A 17,136-nucleotide genomic window follows, 5' to 3' on the forward strand; every position below is an offset into this window, starting at 1 on the left:
AACAGTTATCATATGCTAAATGAGGAGAATATGATTCAAATGTTGTACGCTGTTGTTTAACAAAGAATACATTAATTTCAAAACAAAATGTAATAAAGGTTTTAAACTGTCTGGTATTTCAGGCATCACGGTTTGACTGTAATTATTTTTAATAATTCCAAATATTGTTGGTGCTGAAGCAGCCTTGCAGATACATTTGGGCTTATTTTTCTAGTTGGGAGTAATAGTAATCATAACAGTGTAATATGTATATTTTTATTCACGTAGCACATTTTAAAACCAGGTTTACAAAGTGCTGTGCAGAGAGAAGAACAGATAACAGACAATGAGATCATAAATGCATACAAATAACACATAAAATACATGTTGAATACACATGAATGAAACATAGTTAAACGAGGCCACCCAGGCAAAAACATAATTTCATAAAGTTTTGAGATTTTGGGTGATATGGCTTCTATAACAACATCTGTTTTTCAGAAGAGAATAATACAAAATAAAAAACATACCAAGTACACATGTAGGTATTTATTTTACTCCTTTCTCTCTTTGTATCTGTAGATTTCTCTTAAATGCATCCAACGTTACCATGAGATAATGCCTCATTTGTATATATAAACATAACATTTAAAAAAACTTGTAATACAAAGTAATCAACTTTATGTAAGTAATCAGCTGGGGAAGTTTCATAGCGATATCTATTAGTTTAAAATGTTTGACCTGGGGTGTCTCGGCAAATTAAACATAAGCAAAAGTACAACTAACGAAAAACTCAAAATCATTTGGGGTTGGCTGTACACAAGAAAGGAAACAATCTACTGCCTACTCCTTAGAAGAAGAAGAAGAAAAATCTACCTTATCAAAAATAATGGCGGAAAAGACTTTTCAAAATGAAATGTCATAAGTAGAGAGAAGGATGAAATGGGAGCCGTCATCACTGTGGTGTGTTAAAAATATTACAAGTATATTCAAATTGGAATGCATAAGGACCACGATACTAGATCTAGGCGTGTATACGACAATACGGGAGAAGCTGGCAATTGGATCTTGAATTGATTTTTTTTTTTTACCCAAATAACAAAAATAAACATATTTGCTCATTATATTTATTTGTTCAAGTTTTGAAATATCCATACCTGAGATTTCTGCCTCCATCCCAATACAATTATATAATAGCGCAATGTAATGTTTCAACAGCAACGTCTCCTTCCAGAAGCAACGTCCCAGTCACACTGGATAATCAACACACTTGCTGTAAACAAGTTTCACTAAGAACACTTCTTTTGGTAAAGTGTAGGTGTAATAAAAACTGCAATGTTCTATTCAGGGTAATTGGGACGCTGTTACTGGAAATAAAATGTTTTACTGTTGTAAATACAATATTGCTGTGAACACCATGGACCAATTCTACTTACAACCATTTTATTTGAGACATTTTAAAACTACTTCCACGGCTATCTATATACCATTGAAGGAGAGTGAGATTTTTTGGTTTGTAATTTGAGTGAAACTCTAAGTTGAAGTCAATCAAGTCCATGTCAGGAAAATTAAAATAAATAAAAAGGGGGACAAAATGTTTCAAAATGATACAAATGTCCACTGTAGATATGTTTTGCATAAGAAAGGTACAAAATACAAGCAGAGTTATTTAACTGCTACCATGTCCCTACATCAACTTAAACAATTATAATATAAATATATATCGACATGACACAAACCATGATCATTTCTGGAGTTAATCTAAAATTTCTCCCGTGGTACCGTTCTTGTATGTGCTGTGGTAGGTTCATTTTATAAGTTGCTAAAACATCATGAAGTGTACCAATAGAGTACTCTAACTTTTTCTAATGGCACGATTAAAAAAAGAGAAAAATAATGAAATTAAGATGAAACGCCACATAGGGCGTGACTACCGTCCATCACTTAAACACTTGCAACCGTTTGGAAGAGAAACACTAGATTCCTGATTGATGCTCTCTTTCACCTCCATGGGGAGCGAGTCGAAGAGATGATCCTCCACGATCAAGCAGCCCCGGTGCAAGAGGAAGCACTGACCGAGCTGAGCCGGGAGACGATCCAGACAGTTTCCCTTCAGTTCCAGGTGTGTCAGCTGCGAGAGTTGGCCAACTTTCTCCGGAATGGTGGAGATGCAGTTGTGGCCGAGACACAAGGTCTTCAGTTTGTTGCACTTGAACAGTTGCTTGGGAACTACCTCGACTTTGTTGCCTGTAATGGCAAAATGTTGGAGGTTCTGCAGAAATCCAGCCTCCAGCGGTATCACCGCGATGGAGTTGTGGCTCACATCGAGGTACCTTAACTTGAGAAGGGTGAATAACGATGAGGGTAGAGACTCAAGCTTATTGTGTGAGAGATAGAGCGTCTCGAGGTTCTTGACATGGCTAATTGACACGGGAATGGTGATGATCTTGTTGTGCCAAAGTTTGAGGCACGTCAGTCTCTTGAGGTGCTGGAAGCTGATGATCTCCTCGATGGTACGAATGTTGTTGGACTTCAGATCCAGTTCATGAAGGTTGTTCAGACTGAAAATAGCGTGGGGGATGCGCTCCAGCTCACAGTTGAGAAGCTCCAGTTCGGCGAGATTCATTATTTTCTTCAAACTATTCAGAACCAAGAGCTTTGTGCCATCGTTATGAATGACCAGCTTGATGAGATGCGGGGACAGATCCGTTATGTTCGTCGGGATCTTTGTGAGGTTGCTTTTGAGGTGCAGAATGTTCAAGTGCCTGAGGTCTCGCAGAGACTCGAGGCCGATCATTTTGTTGTTTTCAGAGTTCAGATTGCCAACCAAGTACAGTTCCCTTAAATTCTTCAACAAATATACCCAGCTAGGAATCTCAGCGACATCTGTAAATTTGACATGAAGGCACCGGAGGTGGTCGCGGAGGAAAATGAAAGCAGTCTGTTCAACTTTGGCCGGACAGTGATAGAGATGCAGCTCCTGGAGGTTTATCATTTGTGAGATCTTAGCAGTTAGTCTGGCCTCTGGGATTAGTTCTAATTTAAGTATTTCCAGATCAGTGAGATCAAACACGGCATCTGGCACTCCGGAGAGCATAAAAAGATGGAGCTCCAACTTCTCTTGAGGATTGCGCATCACGTGCTGCCGCAACTTCTCAAAGGTCCACTCGTGGTTCAGGCTGATCTCCCGAAGTTTATTCTCGCTCACCTCGGAGAGAAACACGCCAAACCTCTTTGAATACAGCTGGTCGTACTGATCGACCATGTGGAGAAGGAACGCAAAGTCATTCTTGACGTCTGGAATGTCGCTAAAGCTGCTCTCCTCTCTGACTTTTTCAAAGGAGTACTCCTTAAGAGGTCTCCGAAAAAGCCAGAACAGCGTGTATATACAGATCACGCCATAGACACATATGAGAGCAATGTAACTAACGAGGAGTTTCTTTATCATGAACGCCATGTTGTGCGTGCAATGAAACTTGGTGTATCCAGTCAAATGCTTTATTTCAGGCTCACACACATGGTCGAAATCTATAGAGGCAACAAAAGTCATCGTGTAGCACAGGATCAAAATGAATTTGACCGTTTTGATGACCGTCTGAATGGCGTACAGCCGGTAAATCAAGTCACTGTCTTCCACGTGGGCTCGGAATTTCCGAACTTTTTCAAACAGGGCTTTTGCTTGCTCGCCGTCTTTCTTGTCCAGTATGGTCATGGCGGGGACTTCACTCACGAGCTTCTCAGCGGAAAACGTGACCCCGGATTTAGTCAGCACCGGGGCGGACTGGTTTGGACTCCCCTCCTCGCTGCATGTGGACAGATGCTTCAGGAGGGAGGACGCACCAGCCAGTCTCTGCTTGTTTTCCTCCGAGTCCTCGCACGCTGTCTCGGACAGAGCTTTGGTAGTCCAGGGGGATTCGAAACATTTTCCAAGTATGGAAACAAAATGTTCTATTTTGGAACTTGTCTTTGGGTACTTGAACCAGAAGTTGCTACTGACCATTAATATAATAGTGTGGATTAGAGCAAGGTATGGGAAATATTTGGAATACCAAGGGAGGGCGACATGGTAGCACATCTGGTTGACAAAAACATACTGCTGAAAATCCAGTTTGGTCCTAACGCCTGTAGGTTGAGGCTGCCCAAAAGTACCCGACTGGGGGAAGGGAATTGTGGGGCCGATGCTATCGGGAGGCTTTTTAGCCATTAAAGGAGCAGCTTGCTCTCCAATGGCGCTTTCTTTGTTCCATAAACTATCAGCGGTCTCTGGTGGTTGGGGTCCTAAGAAGCCCCCAACCCCCTCCGGAGTTTGCTCCATAATGGGAAGACAAACTACTTGGTCTTTAGTCAACTGCATTGTTCCAGAAAATATGGCCAACATCAACATGACAATACCAAGATAATCCATGAAGACATCCCACCATGGTTTCAGTATTCGATAAGTTGGCTGGATGTCATTCAGAGAGGCTACTTCTGTGAGGGTGAACATTCCTGCAAAAGAGAATATGAATTACCAGCATGCTTGATTTCTCTCACTAAAATAATATTTTCATATAACAATACTGTACTTATAATTGAATGTATTAAGGTGATCAACATATCCAGGCTGCTAACACAACTGGTCATAATCCTGTTTACATCCTGCAGCGACTTGTTCATTGGTCCTGTTCATGTGAGAAACCAGGATGTAATCCAATAAAATCCAATGCTACAGCCTTGTAATAAATCCATGCCTTTTGCTCAAACTGTTGAAAGTTACAGAGATATGTTGATTACTATACTCCAATGTGTTTCTAGTATTTTCATTTTAAAGGCGTTTCGGGGTTTTTCTGGTCAATTGTACATCACACTACAAATTATATTTCCTGTCAGTAAGGATGAGCCAATGTGACACAGAGGTCCGTAAAGAATACACTGGTTGTGTGCCCCGGTTTTAGGCAAAGACAGATATAGAGAACAGATTGTTGTGAATAATATATATATATATTTATTTACTCTCTCTAAAAATAGAAAATACTTAATACAATCTGTACCATCACGGCTTTGTCTGAATTATACTGTGTTGAAAGCATGAAGGTCAGTATTTGGAACTAAGCAGCGGAGCAAGACGAGACCGGCTGCAGCAGCAACGACGCTTTCACGGGCACAGAACGAGAGGTGTGCCTGATGTCCGTGAAGCCTTAAACGCACCACGGATAGCTGGGCCAGACACAGACAATCACGACACGTTCACATTTACATTAGCGCCCTAAATTCGCCGCTGGCTCACTTCGATAGCCAACCCCCGTCCCATACACACTCGCACACACACACTCGCTATATAACCTGCTGACATAACGGGGCCGGAGCGCAGCGGTTACATATGTAGGCTACCCTTGAATAACCGAAATGTGGACCGGCACTTAAAGACGCACACAGATACGCACCTGCAGGGAGGTCTGGTCCAGTTAGGTCGATGCCGGCTGTACAGAACAACGCCTCTTTTTACACGCCATGTTTCGCCGCGGTGATGAAGCCGTCCATTCTTTGAACCAGTTCAACCGTGGGCCTGCTGGCCGGGCCGTAAGCAGCTTAGCCTGACTACCCCCCACTCCGCTTCAGATTGGTCGGGTCCTCTGGCTCTGACACAGCCGGCGCGGCAGCACCGGCTGCTGGAAGTGTACCCGGCTCGATGTAATTCACACGCTGCTTCTCGGGTACGTCTTCGCTGTGACCACCAATTAATAACAGTTCTGCAGCAATGTGCAGAATAAATATATATCCTGATGTTGACACGTGTTGTTGTTTTTCCACAGCAAGAGGAAGCCCGTGTACAGCATATAGCGTTTCGAAAAAATCTTACATGAATTGACAGGAGCAGAGGAGATGACCCACTGACGTTAGGGACCGTCGTAAAAGTTCATTTAAATTTAAATCACAGCTTTTTTTTTGTTATTCCAAAAAATAGATGTCACCTTTCACCAGAGGAAACACCTTAAATGCAAGTAGATCTGTATCTGTAAAATCCCTGTTTGTCATCAGAGACAGACACATTATTTACATGCAAGTCTCATTTGTCTTTGCACAATATCGTGTGGTTATATGACCCAATGAACTGTTTCTGCTTTTTTTCCCCAATAGTTTTTCTTTTCAGATATTTCAAGCCACCTTTAGCCACCTGTTCATGGTTGATTTGCTCACAATGTGCATTCCACCCTAAGGGACACCAGGAGAACAATAGCCATTTGGGTAGCACAGGGACAGTAACAGTTGTGTGGACCAAAGGTACATTGTTCCTGTAAAAATAAATTAAATAATAATTAATTATATAATACATATAATTTACATATTTTGCAGAGCCCAACATACCTTGTAAGTTTAGTTATTATTTGCAAGTATATATTTGTATCCCTTTATACCTTCTTCATATGCATGTATTTGGTGATTAAAGATTCAGTTTATTTATTTATTCTAGGAATAATTATATTGCAGCCACAAGCTCTACATTTTGGTGGGAAGATTTAGCAATGAGCACCTCTGCTCCGATATCAAGTAATTAAATATATTTTAATAGTTTTTCTGCTGTTAGAGCTTGAATAAATTCCAACCTAAGATGAGACACCCACAAATAAATACATTTTGAAAAAATATGGTTTCTAATAAAACATTTTTGTAATAGGCCGCACTTGTGCACATTTCAAGAGCCCCCCCCCCCCCCCCCCCCCCCCCCCCCCAAAGAAAGAAACCACCAGTGTGACAAGTCCTTTAAGTTAATGCACTTTAAATTGGCATCTTTCAGATACAGAATTGTTCAGCCAAGATTTACATGTAAGCCTACTTATGTGAGATATATGCTTTGTTTTTGCATCTCCCCAGCTGCGATCCATGAGATGTAACAGTCTCTTGAAGAAAATAAGGGCAACAGTAGATGTATACATTACAGCTTAAGGCTACTGACCTAAACATACCCTAAGTGAGGTATTCAGTTTAGATTTACATTCAGTAATCAAATTATTTCATGTAGCAGTGACAGGAAATATGCATTCAAACATAATCCAGGGAAAAATGCTTCTTTGCGTTCGGGCCGAGAGTTAGATGAAAAGATCGATATCACACAGGCTATATTTGAGGCCACAGCCAGGAGACAGCTAGCTTAGCATAAAGACTAGAAGAAAATGTAAGTAGCTTGACTTCCTACCAGCATCTCTCAATCTCACTACGTAGGAGTCGGGATGTGCAGATTGATACTGTGATATTGCTACTTTGATACTTATAAACTCCTCATTTGTTGTTGATTCTTTCAGAAAAATATTGATGTATCGATATATATAAATAAATACAAATGTGGATGGCTACATCACTTCTTTCTCTTCTTTCATTACTTTTGTATAATGTTTTTGCCAAAAACACCCTGACATATTCACCTGGCTCTTGCCACATGACAACCAATATGGCACCAGAACCTGGCGCACAGTTGCACACTTCCACCTCAAACGTCAAAGAATGGCAGAAGGGAAACGTAGCGGGATGCAACGCTACTTTTCGCCTGCAGATAAAAATACAGCAAGATGCACTTTTTGTGACAATAGTGCAAAAGTGTCACACAAGTAACCTCCAGCATTTAAAAATACCACAACCTGAAAGTTTTAAGGGGGCTTATTATTTATTCATAGTCTTTATGTAAAATGCCGGACAATTGTATTTATGTTTGCACTTGGTTATTGTACTCCGATTTGTTTTTGTTCTCATTATTAAAAATCCCATTCCCCTTTAAGAAATGATTAGTATAAGGTATTTAAGGCATAAGGTAATTGCTATTGACATTGTTAAAATTGAATCAAAAGGAATTGTATCAAAATAAAAGTATTACCTAATTAAGAGACTCCAGGAACTGCACCAAGCCAAAGCTGAGTCCAGCATGTGACTACCCATGAAACCACAACTTGCTGTTTTTACATTTACTTTTTTGTGCAGATAAAACAAACAAGCTATGACGTGTTAATTAGTTAGCTTCAGAGGTGCTGGCGGGTCTTAGTGCTAAGCTAGCAGCTAACTCTCAGAGAGAACTGTTCCTTTAAGAAGCATTTGTGGTTGGATAATATCTCCAAAAAAACATAACAAGCAACCCTGTTGCAACCACAATCTTTGTGACATTATATGAATAAGTCATTTTTCCCTCCGTGAAGGAAACAGGAAAAATAACTTAATAGTAGTGAAAGTATGGTAAGGAGTTCATAGAAAATGAATGTTCTGAATTGGTAGACAGCAGGCACTGCGGCTGCAATAAGGCATCTCACTCAGCCTTCATTTGGTCTCTGACATCTGAAGGCAGAGTTTCAAACACTGTCTCTTCCACAATAAGACCACTGCGCTTCAAAGCACGACAGCAACCGAGCTCTTGTGGCAGACTCTCAAAGTGGTTGCATTTGAGGTCCAAGTATGTCAGTAGAGCTAAGTAGGAAATCTTTGGCGAGAGTATGGACAGTGAGTTCTTGCCGAGCTTTAGCGTTTTGAGCTTTTTTGCAAAAGAACAGTTCATCTGGTAGACTTTCGATTTTGTTACAGGTGACAGAGAAATACAGTAGACTCTGAAGGACTCCAATCTCTGGAGGGATGAACCGGATGTCATTGTTGGACAGGTCCAGGTAGCGAAGCTTGTTGCACAAGAACAGGTGCGAAGGCAATATCTCGATCTTGTTGTGGCTGAAGTAGAGGCGCTCTAGGCTGCCGAGCTTCTTGATGTGCTCTGGGATATACATGATGCCATTGTACCAAAGTTTGAGGCAAATTAGTTTTCGAAGATGCTGGAAGCTGATGATCTCCTCTATTGAGCGAAGGTTGTTCTCTTTGAGGTCAAGCTCTTGCAGATTCGTCAGGCTGAAGATCGCGTGCGGGATGCGTTCCAGATCACAACGTACCAGCTCCAGCTCGATCAGGTTGGTCATCTTTTTCAGGTTGTTAAGCATTACTAGTTTAGAGCCATCATTGTGGAAGTACAGCCGCTGCAGATGGCTGGAGACATCCACTATGGACTGGGGTATTTTTGTCAAATTACTCTTGAGGGAGAGAGTTTTCAAACACTTCATCTCCCGCAGCGACTCAAGAACTATATTTTTGGAGACATCAGGGCATAGAGACCCAGTGAGATAGAGCTCCTCGAGGTTGCGCAGGCCATACATCCAGTGCGGAAGTTCCCTGTTGTCATCGAATTTCACACGAAGCACTTTCAGGTTCTCTTTGAGGAACGAGGTAGCTGTTGTGTGCAACTTTAAAGAGCACTGGTAAAGCGACAGCTCCTGTAGGTGTATCAGCTGCGAGATGGAGGCAGGGATGGTGACATTGTTGATGATCTCCAGCTTGAGGGACTGCAGCTCCGTCACCTCGAAGACAGGGTCGGGTAACCCAGGGAGCATGAAGAGCTGAAGTTCAAGTCTGTTGTTGCCGTTAGTCTGCAGTCTCTGACGCAACTTCTCCGCGGTCCACTCGTGGTTGAGGTTAAGTTGCTTCAGTTTGTTCTCGCTGACCTCGGAGAGAAAAACGGCAAAACCGCTTTTGAGTACAGCGGGTCATACTGATCAATCATGTGCAGCATGAAAGCAAAGTCGTTCTTGACATCTGGGATGTCGCTGATGCCGGTTTCCTGTCGCACATACTCAAAGGAGTACTCTTTCAGTGAGCGGTAAAACAGCCAGTAAGAGGTGTAAAGGCTTGTCAAGCCATAGACGGCCACCAAACACAGGTAACAGTAGGACAGCTTGGAAAACAGATGAGCCATTGTGTGGTTACATTTAAAGTCTTTGTAGCCGTCATGTCCTGTATCTCCACTTCACAAAGCACTGTATTCCGCACTTTATTCACGAGGGAACTATTATAAGCAATGATCAGGAGGAATTTGAACACCTTGAACACTGTCTGCCGAACATACATTAGATAGAGGATGTCTCCTTCCTCAACGTGCAAACGGAACTTCTTCACTTTTTCAAAAAGAGCTTTGGCTTGTTCGCCCTCTTTTTTGTCAAGAGCACTTGCTGATGGCTTTTCCACCACGATTTTCTCCGGGATCGACCGGAGGGATTGTGTCTTCTCCAGACTTCCTTCCCCGGGAGACAACGCGATGGTGGACCTCAAAGTGGAGCTCTTTTTATCTTCCTTTCCCTCAGTATTTTCTCCGGACACCTCCGACAAAGCTCGTGTGGTCCAGGGAGAGTCGAAGCACTTGCCGAGCATGGAGATGAAATGCTCTATTTTAGAGCTTGAGCCAGGAAATTTGAACCAAAAGTTGCTACACACCATGAAAATCAGAGTGTGTATAAGAACCAAATAAGGGAAGTACTTGGCATACCAGTGCAGAGCCTTCTCGTAACACATCTGGTTGATGAAACTGTACTGTTGAAGATCCAGATCAGTTTTCAGACCTGTCATTTCTCTCGGTGGGGTTGAAATATTGGATTGCAGGTGTAACAGGGACTTTGATTCCACTTCACTTTTGTTCACCGGGAGCAACGAGACTCTCAGGGGAAGGCATATGATTTTATCTTGCATTACCTAAAACAGAATGAGTGAGAAAGAAACAAGACAGATTAGTTTGCAGCTTTTGTTTTTTGGGCTCAACATGCCCCCTGAACACACCTTTGTACCTGGCAGAAAACCAAATATAACCCGAGGTATCGCCGTCCAGGAAGTCTTGCAGCACACTACATCAGCTCCTTCCCATCCCCAATAATGCATTGACTCACTGCCAACGAAGAGCTTCGAAACTGTGCTAAAGGTAAATGAAGTAACCTCAACTTCCTGCGTGTGTACAAGGATTTAGAGTGACCAGGCCATTACTTGAGTAATTGTATTTCTCTGATAAACCCAGTGTCCTGAGTGCATGTAAACATAGTGAATATTTACCAAAAGTTGGCATCAGTAAACAAGAACTGGCTTTAGTGTTTACCATACAGTAAAAGTTGAGAAAAGCAGCTGCTTCATTTTACAACAACAGGAAATGGACACTTTAATTCAATGGTCGCATGCTTGATGGGGAGAGATTTTGTGCACTTTGTCAGCAGTCTAATTCTAAACTGTCAGATGATCTAAAATTATTGACGTATGTTAAGTGCAAACAAACTTCATTAGTGAAGAGTGAATGCGGGGACATTATTACTAAACTAACGCCAATGTAGCTGTATTGCAGCACATCACAGACTGAAATGCAAAAGTCAGGTCTGCTCAGGTCTCCGAAGAGCTGATCTGCAGTCTCTCTCTCTCTGTATTTCTCCCTTTAACTCAAAATGCGGGGAATGTTGTGTGAAGTAATTACACAAAGTGGCATGTTGATAATGGTCTGACTTATAATGTAAACTTGGCCACATAAGTAATTATCCGCGCGACGCACTAACTATTCGGTCATGTCCAAACACTGTTACAGTGAGAGTGGAAAACAATAGCTGCTCCAACGCTGATAATATCCTGTTCATAGTTTTTCCCAAAAATGTTTTGGTATAATTTCCAGGATTTACACTGCAGAGGATCGCGAGAGCCAAAAAACGGTGCTATTCCTCACAGAGAGAAAGGTTAAACACCAGGCCACAGGAGTTTGGAATCTTGTGTTTACTAAAAGGGGCTGGGTGGGTAAATGTTTCCACCGGTGAACTCTTGTTGGGCTGAATGCTCCCTTTTCTGTACACAGTCCGGGTTGTAAAAGCAATGAATTAGTGCTTTTGAGCTGCTGCCAATGCACAAGGCAGGGCAGTAATGTTCTATCGGAGAGCCCGAGTGAATTAAATCCCTCTAGATGTACCAACAAAAATAGTAGGAGAACTTAAACTGAAGTTACATTAGCATGCATTAGCTAAATTTTACTTTCGAACAGATGGTTACGGTGGAAACACAAGCGTTACGAAGCTATTACATAAGTTTATGCAACCCATAAAGGACCCCTGTTCACCAAAGTAGGGACATCTTGGTGAGGCGTTGTCACTGACCTGAAGAGTACATCCAAAGACACCAATCATGAGCATGACTACAGACAGGTAGTCGGTGAACACGTCCCACCACGGCTTCAGGACTCTGAACGCTGGCTGCTGTTCAGAGAACTGACGGAATTCCATCACGGGAATCATGATGCCCTGTTAACAAAAGAGTGGAAAATTGTCCCATATCACGTTCAGTCTATTCAATGGGGGGAAAAAGAACGATGTCGTTATTGCAATCGTGGTCAACATGAATCGTAATTATTTCAATCCTCAATTTTTCATCTGGCGCCTCCATCAGTTCAAACTTTTGTTGCCCAACTATCTGCACAAATTAAGCAAATTCCAATCGGCCTCAGCTGTACTTTGTGTTTGATGCTAAGTAGCAAACGTCAGCATGCTCACAAGCTGTGCTAAAGAGGGTGAACGTGGTCAAGCCACACCTTCTTCAGCAGCATTTTAGTGAGCATGTTAGCATGCTGTTAGCATTCAGCTCCAAGTACAGCTGTGCCTCAACCAATGTCATACCAAACAGCCTCCCCTGTGTGAATGTTAGCTTGACAACATGCTAAATGATAAGAAGGTGAACATACAGCGTGTTAGCATTGTCACGCTGAGCCTGTTGCTATTAGCAATTAGCTCAGGGCACTTCTGTGCACAACCTTCGAAGCGGCAAGCTTTTACAACTCATTTAAACGCATGCGTTTAAAAGCTTGCGCAAAGATGGTTTTCAGAGCTCGCCGAGATCTACAGAGTATAAATCAGACATTCACACCTGATCAGGCATTGCAGCGAAGCAGAGGGGCCTGCGAGGGAAAGTTGAAATGTAGTCAACTTTCAGACAAATGCAACCTGACTTTACCTCCACTGTGGCCAATCGCGTAAACCGGCGATCAGTGGGCCATTCAAACCAAATGGTTCGATCAAATGAGTGTCACTCAATGGCCCATCAGACATCACCGCACAACCGTGCATCAATCGCCGCAACGCCTGAGTTGGTATGAATGCAGCTTTGCTCTTGGACTCAAAAACCCAAATACTCCTTTCCCAGAGCGCCGATGAACCTTGGATTTCCACTGTGTCCTCTTTGGTAATAGTAAACAGACCAGTGGATTTACAGAATGTTTCCTCAAACCGATGAGTCCCCTCTCTACTGGTGCTCCGACATTAAACAAAGACACTTTACAAACATAACTAGTCGGTAAGTCGGGGCCGAACAAATTACTCATTTTGCTGAGCTTGTGTTAGGACATTAACTTCAAAGACCAGGAAGCCCACAATGTTTGAAAAATGGCTTTACAGTGTACACAATGACAAACACCTGGATGGTAGTCAAGCTATTAATGTCTTAAAAGACTATTAAATCAGTGTCTTTGTTATCAAAATGTTGCATGAAAAAGAGCGGTGTGTCCCTGATGCAGCTTTCTGCTCACACTCTGTGTGCTCACCTCTTGTAAAGTGCTTAGTACAGCTGCAAGTGTCCTGTTCCTATCGTCTGTCTGGCAGTAGGTTGGCTGCAGTCATTCAAATTTAAAAGGCCTCGTTGATAAAAGTTCTCTATAAGCACCGGTGTTGTTTGTGGTAAAACATCTCAGTGTGAAATATATTTAACATGATCATATCATGATGCATTTAATGGGCTGGTCGAAACAATAAAAATGCAAAAAGAAAGTTTTAAATACCTTCTAAATACAAACATTTCCTGTATGTGTCTAAAAAGGTATGCCGGTATAATGAAAGATCCACAAGGTGCCAGAGCATAATGTAGTTTTCTTTTCTTTTCTTATCATCTGCAGCTCCAGGGTGCCAAAGTGCCAAGTGTTGTCAATAGCTGAATACATCTACACTCAAACTTCAGTTCATTATTAATGAGTTTAGCTGCAAGGTAACATTGACTAGGTTACTAAAAGCCTGGGGGCTTTTTGGAAGAATTCACAGTTTTGATAGTTCAATTAACCATTTCTATTGATTCTTCCGTCTTCGTGTCATGACAACAGGCAGGATGCATTCGGGGGATGTTTACACTGAACTGGTTGAAGGGCCAAAAACATTTTCCTCACTCCTCACTGGTTGTATCTGTCTGCCCGAACAGTTTTTGTGTTAAGGTTTTCAGATATCCATCTCAATGGAATTTTGTTTTTAGTATTGACTAAAAAGTTAAATAGCAACATCTGTTTGCAGAAACAATGATCTAGTTCAATTCAATTCAGTTTATTTTATACAGCCCAATATCACAAATGACAAATTTGCCTCAGAGGGCTTTACAATCTGTACACATACGACATCCCTGTCCCAGGACCTCACATCGGATCAGGAAAAGTTACTTTGGGTCATTCCGAGACCTTGCCGGGAACAGTTATTGTTGGAACTACTTTTTAAAGAAATAGTCCCTATAAAAAGTGTTAATAATGTATTCTACACTGATAATTAGGTAAATAAAATAAAGATAAATAAATAGGCTTTATGCACTGTACTTAAGTACAATTTGAGGCCCTTGAACTTTACTTGACAAGGTCTTTTTCTATTTTTGCATGAGCTTCATGGTTGCTTATTCTTGTACTCCACAACATTGTAACATTTTACTTTTCAGTCAATTACATGCACTTGACAGCTATTGTGATAACTTAAGATTCAGCTCATACACAAAAAAGATAAACTAATATCAGGGGTTCCCAACCTTTCCCCAAATGTGAAATGTTCTATCGACACACTGCTGAATGCTGAGAGGTGGCGATGATGGACAAGTTATCTCACTTACGAGTCACCAACTTTAGTTCAAAATCCCTGTTTTGTTGTTAGGGGAGAGTGTTACGGATCAATTGCGGTACAGACTACGAGGTAATTAATGCAAAAAGCAGCCAGTAATAGTTAAGAAGTTAATTAACAGCATTAAGCTATTTTTTGAGGATCATATATTTATTTGTGGCATTTCAGCAAAGTAGTTGATGAGAGCTCCACCTGAACAATCCAACATAATATACAGGCCCTCTGAACCGAGCAGCTCAACATACATTTACTTTTGATACTTTAAGTACATTTTAACGCAGGATCTGAATACTTCTACTACCAGTGTTTCGCGGTGTTATCCAGAGTTGAGGAACTGTGTCAAAGAAGGGAAAATAGTCAACATGACGTTGTCCACTGATGTCTGTGCTGACAGTTTTAAACCTGTGGTTTGGAATTTTGTGGGACCGTGATTTACTAAAGGAACCTCGACGCCTCCAAAATCTTCCAAACCCTACATCTCCAGCTTGTAATGCAGGCTTTCTATTTTAAAAAGTATTATGAACGTACAAGTAAACTGATCCCTCATATGTGAAATTGGTGGATACCCCTTTAAGGGTTGGAGACTGAGTTCTTAAACTGATAGCTAATAATAATAAAAATAGTTTCCATAACTGTATGGTGATTTGAACTGTGGTAATAACAGGGTGGATTCATGGAAAATTAAAAGAAGTGACACAGAGAAACAGGGGGCGTTTGGGTCAAAGTGGGAAAGCCTGCAGTTTGTATTGGGTCCATAGGAAAAAACCCGTCTTTGCACTGGATGAGTCAGCCATTGAGTTGAGCTGACCCTCCATATCCTTGTCCCTTCCTGACAGGAAATGTGTCTGAATCCCAGATATCCCAAAACAGACTTGTTTGGAACACACCCAGCCCCAGGCGTAAAAAAAAAACCCTGTCTCGTTAAAGATATAGATGAGAAGCAGAAGCAGAAAAAACTACCCGCATTGCAGAAATACAAATAAAAAAAACATCTAGGGTGTTATTAATGAGGCGCACTTGTATAGACTTTGCTTTACCATTTTAAACAAAAGGTGCTAATCCAGTCCAGATTCATCCTGAGATCAGCACGTAACCCGGTTAGGAGCTCCCCGGTAAAGGATTCAGAGGACACCCCAGGGTGAGGGCTGACCGCTCTTGAACGCGGCTTTTTAAGGCTCACGCACGCCAACGAATGCGTAGCCTCCCATTGACGACGGCCGTCTGTTTGTGAATACAACCAGGTAAACTAACGGTAATCGCGGCGCAAAGCGGTCGGCGAGAGCCCTCCGGCGACCGCGCGTCACGCTATATGTCTTATCTGTGTCCGTCGGGACGGAACGCGCTCCCCCGTTTAACCCCTCCATCGCAGACTTACCTTGCGTTAGGTGAGAGCTGACGCTGGAGGATGTGAGGGCTCGGCTTCTGTCAAGCGACGAGGTTTCGGATCATGATGTTGGCGGCGCCCCCCTTCTTTTTTTTTTTTTTTTCTTCTCTCTTCTCCGTCCGTCAGCCTTCCTGGATCCTCGGCCAGACCATGCAGGCATGTAGCCCGCAGTCAGCCACACAGGGGCGTGGACTCGTGGAGAAGCCCGAGCAGAGAGGTTCACTGGAGGGTGGTGAATGTTGTTTATGAGACGGCGGAGGGGAGGAAAGGGCAACAACGGGAGTAGTTTGTCTGCTAATAATAATACTCGCAGACACAACAGCTTCAGTACCATTGTCCTTTGTGCTTATGAATATCTGTCGGCTTCTCGTGTTGCCTTTCAGCCGAGTGATCAAGTACCTTTTTTTGTTATCATGTATGATGTGTGTATGTAAGTGTAACTACCTTACTTTATTGAAACAAATGTAAACATATTACAAGTGATTTTAAATATAAATGGATGGCAGTGAAATTGTATCTCTAAGAAATGTTATCAGGCTTATGATTTTAAATCACAAAGCTATTTATTAATATTTAAAGTTGGAGTTGATTGTAATTGTTACCAAGCTTCACTTAACGTATTAACTTAGATTAACACTATAACTTAATAATGTGTGTGTGTTCTAAAGGAATGTGGAACTTAAAATGTATTTTATTACAAAATATCATCATTATGATTATTAATAATAATATATCTTTGTTATTATCATCATTATTATGATTACTATCATTAAGATAATAATAAAAACAACACAGTTGTTACATTTTGTGAACTGCAGAGTCTTTTTCTCTGTTGATAATAATATGTTGGTGATTGGACTCACTGTGTTTGCCGTGGAAGCAGGGCGTTGACAGGTTGTTGTACATAATTCACTCCTAGTCTAAACAGCTAGTCTGCCCTATCACCCTGGTGACCAGTGACGCTGGTCATACAGAAATGACGGGAGTGGTGACTTCCGGTGTTCCATGATTATGAATCTCGAATGCAGAGATAAGAGAAGCGATATCTCAAATGTACTTCAATGATACATCTTA

The 17,136-nt window shown here is 41.7% G+C and overlaps 2 protein-coding genes across 2 annotated transcripts; both read right to left on the reverse strand.

Annotated features, from left to right (window-relative positions):
- Positions 1-243: 243 nt before the first annotated feature.
- On the reverse strand, positions 244-5,646 carry lrrc8db (leucine rich repeat containing 8 VRAC subunit Db). The gene is made up of 2 exons (XM_034531197.1): positions 5,403-5,646; positions 244-4,467 (listed from the first exon to the last, which is right to left on the reverse strand). Exon 2 carries the CDS (start codon positions 4,463-4,465, stop codon positions 1,910-1,912), a length of 2,556 nt encoding a protein of 851 aa, XP_034387088.1. The 5' UTR covers positions 4,466-4,467; positions 5,403-5,646; the 3' UTR covers positions 244-1,909.
- A 1,102-nt stretch (positions 5,647-6,748) lies between these two features.
- lrrc8c (leucine rich repeat containing 8 VRAC subunit C) lies at positions 6,749-16,203 on the reverse strand. Its single transcript, XM_034531770.1, is given in 6 exon segments — positions 6,749-8,476; positions 8,478-9,500; positions 9,503-9,762; positions 9,765-10,500; positions 11,925-12,068; positions 16,054-16,203. Coding segments are annotated over 5 exon segments (2,385 nt in total). The 5' UTR covers positions 12,063-12,068; positions 16,054-16,203; the 3' UTR covers positions 6,749-8,248.
- Between the last annotated feature and the right edge of the window lie 933 nt (positions 16,204-17,136).

Source organism: Cyclopterus lumpus, chromosome 4, assembly GCF_009769545.1.
Source record: "Cyclopterus lumpus isolate fCycLum1 chromosome 4, fCycLum1.pri, whole genome shotgun sequence".
NCBI lineage: Eukaryota > Metazoa > Chordata > Actinopteri > Perciformes > Cyclopteridae > Cyclopterus > Cyclopterus lumpus.

Coding starts and splice junctions, on each gene's coding strand:
- lrrc8db (XM_034531197.1), bottom strand. CDS start 4,465: ATGTTCACCCTCACAGAAGTAGCCTCTCTGAATGACATCCAGCCAACT.